The following is a 15,653-nucleotide window of genomic DNA, read 5'->3' as shown; positions in this document are numbered from 1 at the left end:
CGCAGCGCGCCGCCGCGCACGCGCAGCTGCTCACAGCTAGCGTGCTGCCTAACACAAATATATTTGTGATCACACATCACACAATCATAACATTTTTGCTCAATTATCATTACCAGCTTACTGTATGTCCCCACCGAGGGGGTAGTCAACCACGCTTATCGGAGGAATAATTTTAGCCCCTTTCCACCCTTTTCTTGATAGGACAGGATGGGAAGGAAAATTGGATTTGACGGTGGAGGAGACGCATAAGAGGAAATGTCCTCTTTATATGCGTCTCCTCCTCCGTCGATTAAGGGTAGGCAACGCATCTGCAATTGCGAATGTGTATGGGCAGCAGTCACTCCACCATTTCGGCGGATTCAGGTGGCCGCTTGCTCGTTTACCACCTTATAATATAAAAAAAAAAAAAAAAACAAAAACGCTGACCAAGCGCGGATTGGTTGACTTCACCCATATCTTTGAATTTCTTCACTGATATGTGCAGGCATTACGATGTTTTCCTTAACCGTAAGAACGTCGGGTAAATTATGTACATATGAAAATTGGAAAAATCGAAAATCTCATTGGTACAGCGGGATTCGAACCCAAGACCAAGATTACAAGTCAAGTGCTTAAACCACTGAGCCATTAACACTAACTGAGCCACCGACACTCAATATGCTTTTGCTCAATATAAATTATACATCTATACTAATATTATAAAGAGAAAAGATTTGTATTTTTGTATGTATTTGATTCATGTTAAAACTACTGGGGCACTTCAAAAATTCTTTTACCATTAAAAAAATAATTTATCTGCATGTAACATACTTTGTATTCTTTATTGTTTTTTATTTCACACGGGCAAAGTCGCGAGCAACAGCTGGTATAGGTAAAATTGCCAAAATATAGTTTTTAATTTGGTCCTATCAGGATAACTAGATGCAAATATTTTTTTATATATATCTAGTACTAAAATGTTACCTGGGTTTATCTGTAATCCTTTGTTATACAACTGTGTTAACAATCTCGCGACGCCGCGTAAAATTTGTGAGTAGTCAATCCGAGGTGAGTTTGAACTCATAAATAGTCTGCAATCTCTCACACTGCTGTGTACCTGAAACAAACAACAGAATTAAAAATATAAATTTGCATATAACAAAGTTTCCACTTTACAAACCAATGATAAAAGCCCTGATAATCTAGCAGGGTAGGCAGAAACCTCCGACTTTCATCTACCCTCACACCACACATCACTGTAGACTTTATTCAATAATTAGCGATTGCTCGCGACTTCGTCTGCGTGGATATAAAATAATAAATTAGCCTATTTTACTCACTAATAACATAGCTTTTTAATGGTAAAGGAAATATTGAAATCGCCCCAGTAATTATTAAATTACTTTAACCAATACAAATAAAAAACAAATCTTTCCTCTTTATAATATTAGTATATACCGGGAATAAAATAACAAAGTAACTTACCAAATTAGCATACATAGCGGACAAACTCTTGAGTATAACACACTGGTCCATTGAATTTGCTCTGCAGTATATCTTTGTGAGTGAATTTATTATTGATTCTATATACTCATAACTATCCACACTCAACCATTCCACTAAATCCATTATCTGTAAAATAGAATGTATAAGGTAAAAGTAGAAATTAAATATTAATTCTAAGATAAAAGTACAGTCAAAGTCATTGAAGGTGCCAGCAATATGATGTATAAGGGAGTTATATTTTAACATTAAAAATAAATGAATTTATTTCACTACACATAACTGAGTTTAATTTATATTTCCTTACTAAATTTTACCAATTAATCAAATAAAAAAGTTGTTAAAACAATTTTTACATCTTTCTATTTTTCCACTACAAAAATAAGAGTATTTGTACAAAAAACGTAGGAAATGACGTGAAATTACCTCACCAAAGAAGTCAGTTTCGTTCCAGAAAGCTAAAAACTGTGCGAGGAATCTCGTCACGACTGGAATGCCTTGCAGCACAGTGCGCTGGAATGTCGCCAGCCGGTGCAGCAAGTATCGCTTCTCCTCGTAGCTGTATGCTGATTTGTCAAAGAAACCTGATAATACAAATTATCACATTATTTACATGGTAGCATTTTTGCTACTATGCAATAAATTTGGAATGCAGTATAGGCTACACACAGATGATTTAATTTTATAAAAAAGTCCAAACCATGGAATTTGCCAAAAGGGAACAAGGAAGTAGATGTACCCCCCTCCCCCAAAGAAAAACATAGTATCATAGTATCAATCAATAGTAATTACAAAAGATAACTCAAAATTGAGATCAAAAACAAATATGCTTCATTTAAGCATTCTCTTTGCAATAAAAAAAACTATTTGACTCGACCATCGGCTGGCTACGCCCATTATTAGTGGTTCCTCTGTTTTGATTTAGTAACAAAACCTTCAGTATTTGCCTGGCAGTAAGTTTACTTTACATGAAGACCGCAAACAGACTCGACTGTACAAACTCACAATGGTTGAGCAGATGATGCAGGTCGTGCGAGAAGAATGCCTGTTCATCATCAGCGGCGAGTGCCAGCAGGGCCGCGCCCGTGTCGTTGCAGAGCAGCGCGCGCAGCCGCGCCGGCCGCCGGCAGCGCGCGCGCACGCCGTGCTTCACCACCGACACCGGGCTGGATCAACAAGAAACAATCATCTACCCTACTACTCCAGGTTTTCATTCTAGAAATAACTCTATCATCAATCATCTCAGTCATCACTCCCTAGATTATGTCACCTTTCACACAATCCATTCATTGCTTTCCATATCTATCTTTACCAGTGCACCACACTCATAACTAACATCCTCCTTGGGGTCCACTAATCATAAAAAGTACAAGAAGAAGAACATCCTCCTTGAAACATGCAATTCATCCCTCATGCCAATACCATGCTAATCTTTAACTCCATAAATTCTCAACCAATGAGGCTACTCTCAAACTTACTCTAATATCCTGAGACTACTTATCTTCTCAACAAAAAACAATATAAGTGACTAAACAAAAGGTAAGCAGCTGAATAAATTGAAAAACATTAATACAAAAATATACATTTTTTATAAGTACATTACTAAATCGTTGATGTATATTAAAAAAAGGTATTTTATGCATTATGTTATAAATGGACTGATGTTAGGAAAATATATAATTTACCTAGAAAAATCCAGATATGTTTTCTGTTCTTGTTCAGCATACTGCATTGAGCCAAGCTTTAAGAACTCCATGTTTGGTATTAATGGGTCTTTCTTATTCCTTCCAGAGTCCTGTACATATAAGCATTTTTTATAATATTATTTTAGAAACCAATAAATATAATTATAAATGACTAGCTTTCGCTCGCAACTCCGTCCGCGTGAAATAAAAAAAACAAAATTGAGTAGCCTATGTGTTCTTCCAGACTATCTTATAGATCTATGCAAAATTTTAACAAGATCTGTTCAGCTGTTTAGGCTTCAAACTCTAACAAACATCCATCCATCTAAACTTTCGCATTTATAATATTAGTAAGATAAGATTATAAATGATTATAAAGTACTTACACAATTCAATGGATTAGTCCACAACAAGTATTGTTTAGTATCAAACAATGAATTTCTTTTTCTCTGAAATAAAACACAAAAACTTTATAGTATGTTAAGTTGTATTAAGTATATTTCCCAAAAATTAAAAACAAAATAAAACACCTTTTCATTAAAAAATAACATTGTTTCCATTCAATTTAATTATTTAAATACTAGGTGTTACCATGCGACCTTATCCTCATGGAATTGTAAAAATTTTATTTTATTGCTTACATTTGTCAATTTATCAATTACAAATGTCAAAATGACATGACGTGATGACCATCTTGCTTCCTTGATGTTGGCAGCAACTTATGGTCTCTTTCCCACATTAGGGTTTTTATCCAAAATAATTACCCCCTAAGTTCAATGGCGGTAAAATATATAGCCTAAAGAGTGATGCAAGTGTAGGGTGTTTTATTGAAAAAGAATTATTAAAAAATACCCTGTTATTAGTGACATTTTAGACTACAAAAAAGTGTGTGTTTACACTTTATTATAATAGTATAGATTTAACTGTGACAAAACATACCTGAGTTATTGTGAATAGATTCAAAAGGTTTGCATTGATCTTCCTGAAAGATGTATGTATGGATATAGATGGTATGTCTTCAGGGACACATTCAGGTCTGTACGATTTGAACAACCCCAAGAGAACTTGAATCTGACGGTATAAGTTCTGAAAATATAATTGTTTAAGATAAATAAAACAATATTACATTTTTTTATGAAAAACAATTATGCTATAAAGAATGCTTGTCTTAATTGTTCAATAGATATTATCTTCAAAATTATAAATAGAAAAGATTTGTAATTTTTTTTACAATAAACTCAAAAATTATTGGAGTAATTCAAAAAAATCTTTAACTATTAGAAAGCTGCATTATCACTGATTTACTTAGACTATTATTATAATAACATCTAGATGAAGTTGCCAGCAATAGGTAGTAATAATTAATAACAAGTAGTACAAATAAAATAGTGATGAATTTGAGTGGAAAACATTTAAATAAATAAGTTAAATAAATACATCTCTATACCTTTTTTGCTTCTCTTTTCTTTGCACAGTCTAAAAGTTCAACAACTCTTCGTCTGCTAACATCACCTGGTTTAGTTAAATTGTATACCAATTTAACTGAATGAGGTGCCTAGAAATATAGCATTTTTATAGGTTAAATTACTTTTCTAACTGGGTTAAAAGACCTTGATGCTTTACTAAATATACTAACCAAAGTTTCATATGTCAGGGTTGAGTAAAAGACTTCATATCCAATATTAAGTAAATCTAATTCAATAGAATTGCAGTCCATTGCAGCTGTAACAAGAAAACAGAGTTTATTAAAGCACATAAATATGTAAAATAGATTTTTTTTATTATTTAGTGATAATGCTTACCTGTTAACCAGTCAAGTAAAAAGCTTATATTTGAAAAGTTTGATTGATTATCATATTTAGCAAGAATCCAACGAATTGCATAGTCAATGGTAGGTTTGCCGATCTTGTCTTTGGGGACCAAACATGCTCCAAGACTTGTCCATTTCGTTATTGCTGTAAATAAGAGAAATTGTTAAGATTACCTCTAGCAAGACATCAAAGTACCAAAACATCAAAGTATCAAGTGTTACTTACGTATTGATAAATTTAACCAAACTTTGAATAATGTATGGAAATCGTTACACTCCAAGCCTTCATTTTCCACAATATAAGCAAGTTCATCGATTTTACTTTGAAACAAGTCTTTATCAAAACCCTTTCTTAATGATTTAATGTAATGTATAATATCTTCTACATCTGTCATTTTGTATGCGCTTTTAATTGTAAACTCTTGAATTATACAAAAAAACACAAATACACAACTTAAAGCGTACAATCACAATACAAAAAGAATAACAAATTTTGAAATGAAAATACGTTATTTTTGACATATGTCGCGTGCAAAGTCAAAGTCAAAGTAAAGTTGGGACGTAGATTATACACAGATTTATAAAACCGTCTTGTTCCATTTTTAAGAAATAATATTTAAATAATAGAAAAAGAAAGTAAATTATTGAAACTGCGTTTTAACGAAGATTAGCAATTTCCTTTTAGAAGATTTATATAACAAAAACATTACAAATGATTCTCTCACAATACTTTGCTGTGCTTGGCAACAAGTTTGCAAAGAATGTTGTAACTAATTTTTAAGAAAATGAAAATTCATTGCAAGTACTTATTTACCCTATGTATAACAAGCGCATATTATTAACAATTTTTAGCGCTAAAGTAAGGTACATTAAACTTTTAAATTAAATGAGAGAAATCAATTTTTCTCACACAGTTCTCAAGTTAGAAACATTGATTTTAACATCCAATACTCTTAACTCGTAATTTATATTTAGGTATTGTTTTTTTTTGCTACGCCTAAACTATTAAAAATATATTTAAAACGTTATTTTGATCGTTTACTTAAAAATCGCTCTATCGTACCTTGTAAATGTAAGGCTTTTTGAACGACCGTGACAGCTTGTTTCACGGGGTAGCCACAGTATAATTTTTCCTTATGAAAAAGCAAATTTGAGTCCGATTTTTGTTTACAGAACTTGGAATGCCACTAAGTACAACTATTCGCTGCTACAATGTGTCCTAAACTATCAAATAATTGTAATTAGAGTAAATTAAAAAAAATCTTCTAATTGTTCTTCAATAATATACCTTGACACTTTCCTAAGGATTTGAAAGTTATTCAGCCAAAAGCCAAAACGATTGTTTTTCAAGGTTTAGGGTAAAAATTAAATTCGTCGGGCAAGCATTGAACCATAGACAAAATTCAAGCCATCCGTTATTTTTTTGCATCTCTGCTTGAAATGTCAAAATGAACGAATTGTCGTTTGAAGTAAACACAGTATGGATATTTGCCAGTATAGTATTCAATTAAATATGGTCAAATTAATTTAGTCAAGTAATTATAATTAGTGTATAATTTAAAGGCTTCAATATGTGGCCCATGTTGTTAAATATGACACGGGAAGAATGTCGCCAGACGCTTAGGAGACTTGGTATATATTTAGTACTATGGCATTATTTTTCCCTCCTATGATTTTATTATATGGAGTCTACTCAATAAAGTTGATTTAAAGTTTGAAAATAACTTTAAAAGTGTTATTGAGTAAAATGTCATGCATTTATTTGTAGAATTGGAAGCCTACTCGAAAATGATGAGTGTGTTAAGAGCACAAGGGGCATTGGAAGAGAATAGAAAAAAGTTGCTTGAGGAGCTCCGTGCGGTTTTACATATAGGCAACGATCGACACAGTGCCGAGGCGCGTCGCGTGTCTAATGACGAGTTATTAGCGACGATTGCAGACCAGTAAGTTCATATTTCCCACATTTGTTTGGGCCTCATGATTTATTTTTAAAACAGTGTTCCACAAAGTCAAAGATGGCAGAATCCACAGTTCAAATGCTGATGTTGTCTTACAATTTTTAGCATACCTTTTCTTAATTTTTAGTTGTATTTCTAATAAGATTTGGAACAAATTTGACATTCAATTTTTTTTCCTTTTGTTCTGATACATTTGATAACTTGAAAATGTGGGCACTCATTGAACTATGGAGCTAATGTTAGTTCTTCATTTCTTTAAAATAAAGATATTGATGTAAATAAATAATTGATTACACCAAAATAATTTATTTCTTATTTTGACAGATAACCTATAAGAAAGTGATTTTATTATAATTTATGTATCCATTTCACTTTTTGTTACATAAAATGGCTTCTAAAGTTATTTTAAATTGTGTTAATAATTCTAATATATTTTATTTACAATTTTTATTTCAAATTAATAGAATTGCAAGTGTATTTAAATTATGAAGGTACATTTTTATATAAACTTTATAATTGTTTCTCTATCATTATATAGATAATACATAATTGTTTACAATGAAGATAAAATAAGAAGTAATTATGTTGCAAAACTTTAATGTCAACAATGTTTGTAAATGTACTTTAACATGGACATTCTCCGAGTTGGCTTTATTGAAATAAATCTGGTTTCGAGTTGTTAATAAAATAAAATAGAAAAATCTCCTTTTTTTTAAGAAAAACTATACATTCCAAAAAAAAAAAACAAACTTGAATATGTAAACCATACATATTATAAATATGTTATTAGATATTTTTAAATACAACTTTTAAAGCATTTTTGTTTTTAAAAACTTAATTGTAACTTTTTTGGATCTACTTCCCATTTCATAAAATTCCCATGTTCATTTAACATAGGATATTTATTTGCATTTACTGATGTCTATGGGCATCAATTTATTAAAGCGTCGGTGGCTCAGTGGTTAAGGCACTAGACTTGTAATCTACAGGTCTTGGGTTCGAGTCCCGCCATGTACGAATGTGATTTTCGATTTTTGCGAATTTTCATATGTACATAATTTACCCGACATTCTTACGGTAAAGGAAAACATTGTGATGCAACCTGCACATATCGGTGACGAAATTCAAAGATATGTGTGAAGTCAACCAACCTGCACTTGGCCAGCGTGGTTGACTATGGCCTAGTCGCCCTAACTTAGGGTAGGCTCCGAGCCCCTCAGTGGAGACGTATAGTGAGCTGGTGATGATGATGATGATGATGGTATGGGCATCAATTTCTAATGTAACAAATGCAGTTAGGCATTTGCTCGACAAAAAAAATATTTAAATGAGCAATCCCCCGTCTCTTGTTTTCCTTCTCCATATTTACGCAATAAAAAACACATCCATGACTGATTCCATCAATCAATATAGTTTTAATATAATTTCCAGATTATCAGGACCAAATACAGGTATAGGATGGATCTGCGAAGGCAGAAGGCGTATACCACTTATGCCGCGGAGTATCCCACAAACAGCATACACAGAGATTGCGGATAAAGCGGCAGAAGCAGCAGCAGCTGAGAACAAAGAGTTACAGAAGAAACTAGAAGCTGAAAAACTGATTGCACCTAAATCCAGTGAAGAACAATACCCAGACCCTGAACGTGAAACGGCTGAAGGTGCACCCACGAATGATATGGACGAATTGTTATATCCACCTATTGCCATGGAAGATGAAACTTTAAAAGTAATTTATTTGACTTTTTTCTTTGAGCGAATTCACTCAAAAAAAATGTTGTGTGTTTGATAAATTATATTGTACTATGTGGCTTTGTTTGACTTTTTTAGCATGTTCTTAATGATTTTTAATTCAAATTACTATAAAAAATATATCTAATTTATTAATACCTTTGATTAATACAGTTATAGATTAAATGCCATTTTATTATATGTTTGATTTTTTTACAGATGTGGGAAACAGAATTAATATGTCGGAAAAGAAAAGTTCCCGAAGGTGGTGCAATACCAGACGAGGGGACGACGCCTGTTAAAAATATGAGGAATATACAAGTCAATGCAAATCAGAAACATGTTAATTTATCACAAATATACTCAAAATTCTCACAACCGGCTTCAAGTTAGTAACTTAAAGTTAATAACTAAGCTTTTCAACTAAACATCATCATCAAACTAAGATCATCAATTACTTTTTTTTTGTTTTTTCTTTGGTAAAATAAAACATACACGTTTTAGGATTTAAATTCGTAAATATGGCATATAGTGTAATTCGTAAATCGATTTGTAATTTTTTTTCAGGTAAATCTTCAAGTCAATCAAAACACTCATATAATCAAGTAAGCAAAGTATCAACAAGTAAAACAAATCCAGCCAACACCCCAAGAACATCCCACAAGCACAGGTCACACAAACAGAATGCAAAGAGTGCACACGCAAAAACAAATCAACGTAAATCACAAGAACTGCCCGTCTCACCAAACAAACAGTACAATACAAATGCATTGCAATCAGAATACAATGTAGCACCTAACTCATTTCAAGCCAGTTATGCTCAAACAGTGTTATCTAATAAAAACAAATCTGAATATATTGATGAAATCAAACCTAAAATATTGTCATCACCCGGAATGGTCTCCGATTCCCCCACAATGCAACTCCTCACGCAACCAGCGACCGTCCCGCACGAGCTGGGCGTCTCTGATAGCACCCATGCAGAAGATCCCGCCACCCTGCAGGCCCAAAGCACCCCAGTGCCCAAACAAACCACCAGCGGGAAGCCATGCCATCTCATCATCAAGAAACGTGGCGATACCACAGATAAAGTACAAATGTCTGAATTCAAAATATTACAAAACCCCTCCGATGGCGTTAAGATTTTAGCAAATCGGCAAGTCGTCGTCGCGCCAAGCTCCACGCAAAAGGCATTGAACACCGGCAAAGTCGTCACCACCAAAGTTATAGGGTCCGCCAAACCCAGAGCGACGAGCACACCGCTCCCCGCCGATAAAATGATCGTCGTATCAAAACCGACGATAGAAAGCAAAATGATAACAAACTCGAAAATTATTTTAACCTCCTCTGTCCCGAGCACGCCGAATAAAGAACCCTCTGGGGTCGCCGTTAGTGCAAATAACATATCGAAACCCTCCGAAACCTTCACTCCTAAAGGTATCCCCGCCACGGACTTAAAAGTTTCAGCCAAAACCTTTGTATTAAATCCGAAATCGGGTCACAAAATGGTCGTGTTGCCTGCCAAGAGTCGAACTAATCAAATCGGGGAAGTTCCCTTGTTACATTTCAAAGGTATACCTGCCGGTATGAAAATCGTCGCTGTCAGTTCGCAGTCGAACACTCAAGTTAATAAATCGACAGCGATGACGGTCGTATCGAAATCTGTCAATATCGTAAATACGATTCCTTCCAATGCAAAAATCTTAGGCGTCGAGCCAATTAAGACTGCCAACCTCGCAGATATAGTCCCAGTTAAAGGTCTCGCGCCCGTCTCCACACCGAAAATAAGCAACCCCATTGTGCGACCTACAGTTACGACAAAAGGTAACGTGATAGTGGTGCAGAAGGGCAGCGCTATAGGCAAAGCAATAACGTTCACCAAAAACGGTAACGATGTATCGAAGATAATAATGGGCAAAAATGTCAATCAACTCCTCCAAGCTACGAAACCGGATCAAGTCGATAGCGAAAAATGTCCAGGGAACGTCATCGTTCTGGAATTAAACAACGAACAGACCGGCCGACCTACCACCATGTCGGAGATACTGGACAGTCGCACCAGCACCCCGCGCGCTGCGGAGCAGTTCAAGAAAGTAGTTCCTCAAATAACTCAGGACACCCCAGTACTGTTCGAGAGTCAGATAACAGAGGAAACTTGCAATCAAAACAGCTTAGACTCAGCTGAAAGTATAGGAGATATCGTGCCGCTAGGACAGACCGATTCACCGATACACAAAGACGAAAGTAAAGATTTGGAGAAGAGTACAGAAAGTGTTAAGGAGTCGAGGGTCGCGGATTGGGAGATGGAACTGGAGTCTGTGTCCAAGGACAAGGATGAGGATGATAAGCTGAACTCGCTGCACCTCGACCTCGGGATGTCCAGCGACAGCGAAGACGAGTATATGGTGAAGTCACGCAAGGGAGAGAGCCAGCGGGGAGGTCCGGAGACCTCGCGCAGACTTACACCAACCGGTAAGTATTGTTGATAGTACCCAGAGTTGATTTTACAGTTACAGTTATGATACTAATATTTATGTACATTTTTAGGTGAGGATCACGAGTTGTACATCGGGTCTGGTCCATTGTCAATCGCCACACGGACTCTTTTGAGTCAATTGCAGGAGGAGGGTTCATCGAGTAACGATTCATCGTTCGCGCTTCGCTCAAAGCCCGACAAGACAAAAGATTGCGACATAAAGCTAGACAAATCTGAATCTGATGCGCTGACGAAAGCTAAAGAGAAGCTCAGCGAGAAAGTGGCCGAGTCCCAACAGAAAAGGATAGATATCTATAGCACGGCGATCACCAGTTCTGATATCAATCTGGATTCGTTCTCGTATCTGGATGAGGGCATGCTGGTGGGTGATGATGTGTTCTCGTCTGCGGAGGGTAAACGAGAACGGCGCGGTGAAGCGCTGGACGACCAGCTTAGCAGACTGCTCGCAGACGACTCCACCAACTCAACAGACTCACAGACAGTAAGTGAAAGTTTGCCTTCAAACAAACCATGAGCAATAATTTAGTTTTTAATTATATGGTGCGGTTTCAAGTGACATGACATTGTAAGAACGTTGAACCTGGAATTGAAAATGGTAGGCAAAGGTGACAGGCATGTACAAGAGGCTAAGAGAAAATTAAGGAAGCAATTGATTGTGGAAATATCGTGATTCATACATTAAATAAACAAAAAATGCAAAATTGTACACAGGTAACGGACATAAAAAATTCAAGCATTTCAATTTTCTTTACTTGAACATTGTCCACTTGGTAACATGGCTTTTGTCTTTCAAAGCTGGGATGACCCAATATTGTACTTTAGTAATAGTGGCTTAATGTACCAAATGTTTGTCTTGCCCGTCTATTGGCTATTTTGATAATTTTTTACATGCTTTTATCCGGACTTGCAAGTCAAAAAGATGTCAAATTTTTACAATAAAACAATATGTATAGTTAATAATTAAATCTCAATTTATACAATTGTTTCAAAACAAGCAATAATACATATATATGTATGTGTAAAATTATATACCTCACATAAGTACTAATTATACATTTAAAATCATATACAATAAAAATTTTACAGCACTTTAACAGAACATAATATATATTATCATAATAAAATTTCAAATGTAAATATTTATCCTTTAATAATAAGATTTCTGTATATATTTTGTTTAATTACTCATTACATTTAAAACCTATTTACTAAGAGATTTTATAGTTTATTACAATTCAATACCTAAACATTGTACTATTTAAAATAACGGAAATGTTATTGAACGAAACATGAGAATACTCAGTTCACATGTGTACAGTACAACGCTGGCACGACACTAACTCGTCAGTCAATTTAATCCTTGCCAGTCCAGCCCGACTGTCCTCTAAAGATGAAAGAATCGATGTACAATTTTATAAATTTGAGGTAATTGAGTTGAAATAAAATATAAACGCGTTACATAGTGTTTCGCTGCGTCGCACAAACTGAAAAAAAAAACATTTGTATTACATTGTGTTAATTATGAATTACTCTGTTAGTAGAATAAGACTAATATTTTTGCTTAAAATATATAGTTAAATTATGTTATATAGTTTTCATATATTTAGCTAAAGAACCATATATATAAATATATATTGTTATTTACTAGAGAAATATTGCATAGTAATGCTTGAATTGTGAAAACTTTTGACGTTATATTAACTTCTTGATTTACGAACGGGGGTCTATCACGAAAATTTTTATGAAAGAATTCGTAACGTCATCGACATTTGTATTAGATTTGAGCAGCGTATTACAATATACAAATTTCGTTAATTATGTTATGAATTCTTGCAAAGTTTCGTGCTAGACTTCAGAACTGCAAACAAAAACATGAGTGATACATAAATGTCCCTGTTAAAATGCATCATTTTTAATTTATTAAAATAACTGGTTGCCAAGAATTTCAAGGTTTTGCGAATAATTCCCGTTCTCTTCTCCGTTATTATCTTTTTTTTAAACAATGATAATAATTTTAAAAGTAACAAAACATATTGAATGACAAAATAATTCGCACAAAGTATCATTGTCCTTTTATACACCAATTTTTTTTTAACCATTTTTCAGAATTATTTATTTCTTAATTTCCATACATTCATTACAATAAAAAGCTATTTTCAACTAACATATGAACACCAAATGTACTTTTTATGACAAATATGTCCTGTGATAAACAGCAATATATATTATAATTTTAACGTTGCCTTAAAAATAAAAATTATTGCTTAATAATTTGTAATATTGTAATCAATACTGAATAACAGATTGGTTTTGAATAAACTTCCAAGACAGCTAAAAACATTATCATTCCATTTATAGCAAATAAATTTCTTAACAAGGATGGAATAATTAATATAGATACCAGAATTTCATCTTAAAAATACACAATTTCATATAACATAATGTATCAGCAGTTGGGTTCTCCGCACATTTGAAGACATCTTCACTTTATGCATGACATATCGACAAAGCATATTAACAATACAAATGACAAGATGCTTATTTAAACAGTAATAGATGCAAATTGTTACCGTCCATGGTTTACTTAAAATAATATGCTATAAAATACTAAAAATGTATTATGTACAGTTAAGGAAAATGGCTGTCCCACCTCATAAGATACGGTTGTTTCCGTTTTGTTATTAACCAATAGATAGCTTATTTTAAAGTGTATGAAAAGAGGTCTTCGCTAAGCTTGCTTATTACCTCATAATTTGCACAACTCACTATGACGTTATTGGTTATTCGTAAAAGGCGGAGTTTGTTTCGAAACAAGGCTATGTTTCTGTAAGTTGAACACCGGTGATTTCCGCGACTGTACATCACAATATCTTGAGCTAAAAGTTTATTGTAGTACAGTTAGCTGCATAAATGTATTCAAGTTTTCAGAAAAATTTATACGTTTTCGGTTTCAAAAATACGTATGCACATAACCATTTACTTCCTACCGAGATAAAGTATTGTAAATTTGAGTACATATTTTTGAAACCGAATCCCTAAATATGTTTTCTTCTGTAAATGTATACATATTTATGCAGCTGACTGTACATTATCATATACTATATGTGCAACACAAGCAATAGTAATTTTAAAAAGTAATCTCGATTTCAAGAAAATGTGAATCTTATCTTCAAAATAGAAGTTTTAGGTTTTTTTTTTAAATTAACTGCTTCAACATGACTTTATATTGAATATCACATATCAATTTAATTAATCACATATAAACATGTAACTAGATTTGCACAAGTGAATAATCATCAAGAATATTTTAATTTTCTTTAAAGAAAAGAGTTATTTATATAGTATACATGTATTGCAACTGGTAACCATCAATTTTAATTTTTACATCACAGGAATTTGTTATTGTTAATTAATGGTAAATGTTACTTGTCGTTAAGACGAACGAGGAACTAGATGTAAGCAAAAACGCATCACATCGAAAACAAATTAATTCATTTTTTTTAATTTGGCCAACTAATAAATCCGCTTCACGAACAGTATGTATATTTTGTATATTTATTCGTTTCTTGTTATTATCTTGTTAACATTTTTTTAATCTTTGTTTTTTATCTATGGAATGTTTTCGGTCGTTTAATAGTGTTAATTTTTTTGTAAAATTGTGTGGTCACCTTAGCAATATTTCTTGTTACCCTTATTCCGCAGCCTGTATGTCCATGATGTCTGAATAAACAATGCATGTAAAATATTTTAAATAGATTACCTTTTGTATTGTAATTTTTAAGTTCACTATTTGTTGAACTATGAATGGAGTTTGGGAAAATGTCGGTATTTGTTGAAAATTCAGCAGTTTGTCACCTTGGAAAGGAAAATGTAAAGCAATCTTAAGTCCTACAATGGTACATATTTATTTCTTATCGGATGATTTTCATTCGATTAAGAAATTGTGCCATGTATAGTATAGGTTATGACGAATTTGTAAATATTTTTAGTATACATTTTTTATCGACAATTATTGTCATATACATTACGTGTAAAAAACTTGCAATGTATAATTCACATTTTTTTTGGATGTGTTACATATATTATTAAGTTTCAGTTTAGTTCAATGTTAATTTTAGGTGAGATGCAGTTCAAGGTTGTTGGAAAGTGGACGCGATGTGTTCACGCTGTAATTGTAGGTTATTTGTAAAAATAGAATATTTTTTTAAAAAAAACAACAGTTACTCGACCTGCATCGTTTATTATAAGCCATTTTTGTTTGTCAGCTGTAAATATTTTGCATAGTTTAGTTCAGTCATAGAATCACCCGCGAGAATGTTAATACAATTTCTACGTTTTGGCATCGAGTTTACTTTATCTACTTATATTAACAATAAACAGTTTAAATATACAGATTAATATAGTTTTTATTGATAAACCTTTATAATCTTTATCATAATTTAAAATAGGGAATATGCATGTATTTTTTTTTTCTGAAAAAAAAAAATGAA

The 15,653-nt window shown here is 33.3% G+C and overlaps 2 protein-coding genes across 2 annotated transcripts in view; one reads left to right on the top strand and one right to left on the bottom strand.

Moving 5' to 3' along the window:
- Positions 1–5,453, bottom strand: part of LOC106099415 — a 6,838-nt gene extending 1,385 nt beyond the window's left edge. Inside the window, exons 1-12 of the mRNA XM_013277974.1 lie at positions 5,204–5,453; positions 4,970–5,122; positions 4,804–4,889; positions 4,615–4,722; positions 4,107–4,253; positions 3,554–3,616; positions 3,168–3,277; positions 2,488–2,648; positions 1,909–2,066; positions 1,465–1,611; positions 964–1,096; positions 4–48 (exon numbers count right to left, since the gene is read on the bottom strand). Of these exons, the coding sequence (XP_013133428.1) occupies positions 4–48; positions 964–1,096; positions 1,465–1,611; positions 1,909–2,066; positions 2,488–2,648; positions 3,168–3,277; positions 3,554–3,616; positions 4,107–4,253; positions 4,615–4,722; positions 4,804–4,889; positions 4,970–5,122; positions 5,204–5,372 (1,480 nt within the window). The 5' untranslated portion in view covers positions 5,373–5,453. The remainder of the gene's footprint in view (positions 1–3; positions 49–963; positions 1,097–1,464; positions 1,612–1,908; positions 2,067–2,487; positions 2,649–3,167; positions 3,278–3,553; positions 3,617–4,106; positions 4,254–4,614; positions 4,723–4,803; positions 4,890–4,969; positions 5,123–5,203) is intronic.
- A 959-nt stretch (positions 5,454–6,412) lies between these two features.
- On the top strand, positions 6,413–11,795 carry LOC106099654 (protein EMSY). Its single transcript, XM_013278254.1, has 6 exons — positions 6,413–6,609; positions 6,746–6,920; positions 8,367–8,664; positions 8,886–9,054; positions 9,234–11,138; positions 11,214–11,795. Exons 1-6 carry the CDS (start codon positions 6,549–6,551, stop codon positions 11,675–11,677), a joined length of 3,072 nt encoding a protein of 1,023 aa, XP_013133708.1. The 5' UTR covers positions 6,413–6,548; the 3' UTR covers positions 11,678–11,795.
- Positions 11,796–15,653: the final 3,858 nt, after the last annotated feature.

This window comes from Papilio polytes, unplaced genomic scaffold (assembly GCF_000836215.1).
Source record: "Papilio polytes unplaced genomic scaffold, Ppol_1.0 DF824102.1, whole genome shotgun sequence".
NCBI lineage: Eukaryota > Metazoa > Arthropoda > Insecta > Lepidoptera > Papilionidae > Papilio > Papilio polytes.
This window is presented reverse-complemented; position numbering and strand designations above follow the sequence as displayed.

What these genes read in the sequence shown, in the direction of transcription:
- LOC106099654 (XM_013278254.1), top strand. Translation starts at nt 6,549, where the DNA reads ATGTGGCCCATGTTGTTAAATATGACACGGGAAGAATGTCGCCAGACG. An exon ending in CCAGACGCTTAGGAGACTTG is followed by an intron (nt 6,610 to 6,745) that starts GTATATATTTAG and finishes ATTTATTTGTAG; the next exon opens with AATTGGAAGCCTACTCGAAA. An exon ending in GCGCAGACTTACACCAACCG is followed by an intron (nt 11,139 to 11,213) that starts GTAAGTATTGTT and finishes GTACATTTTTAG; the next exon opens with GTGAGGATCACGAGTTGTAC.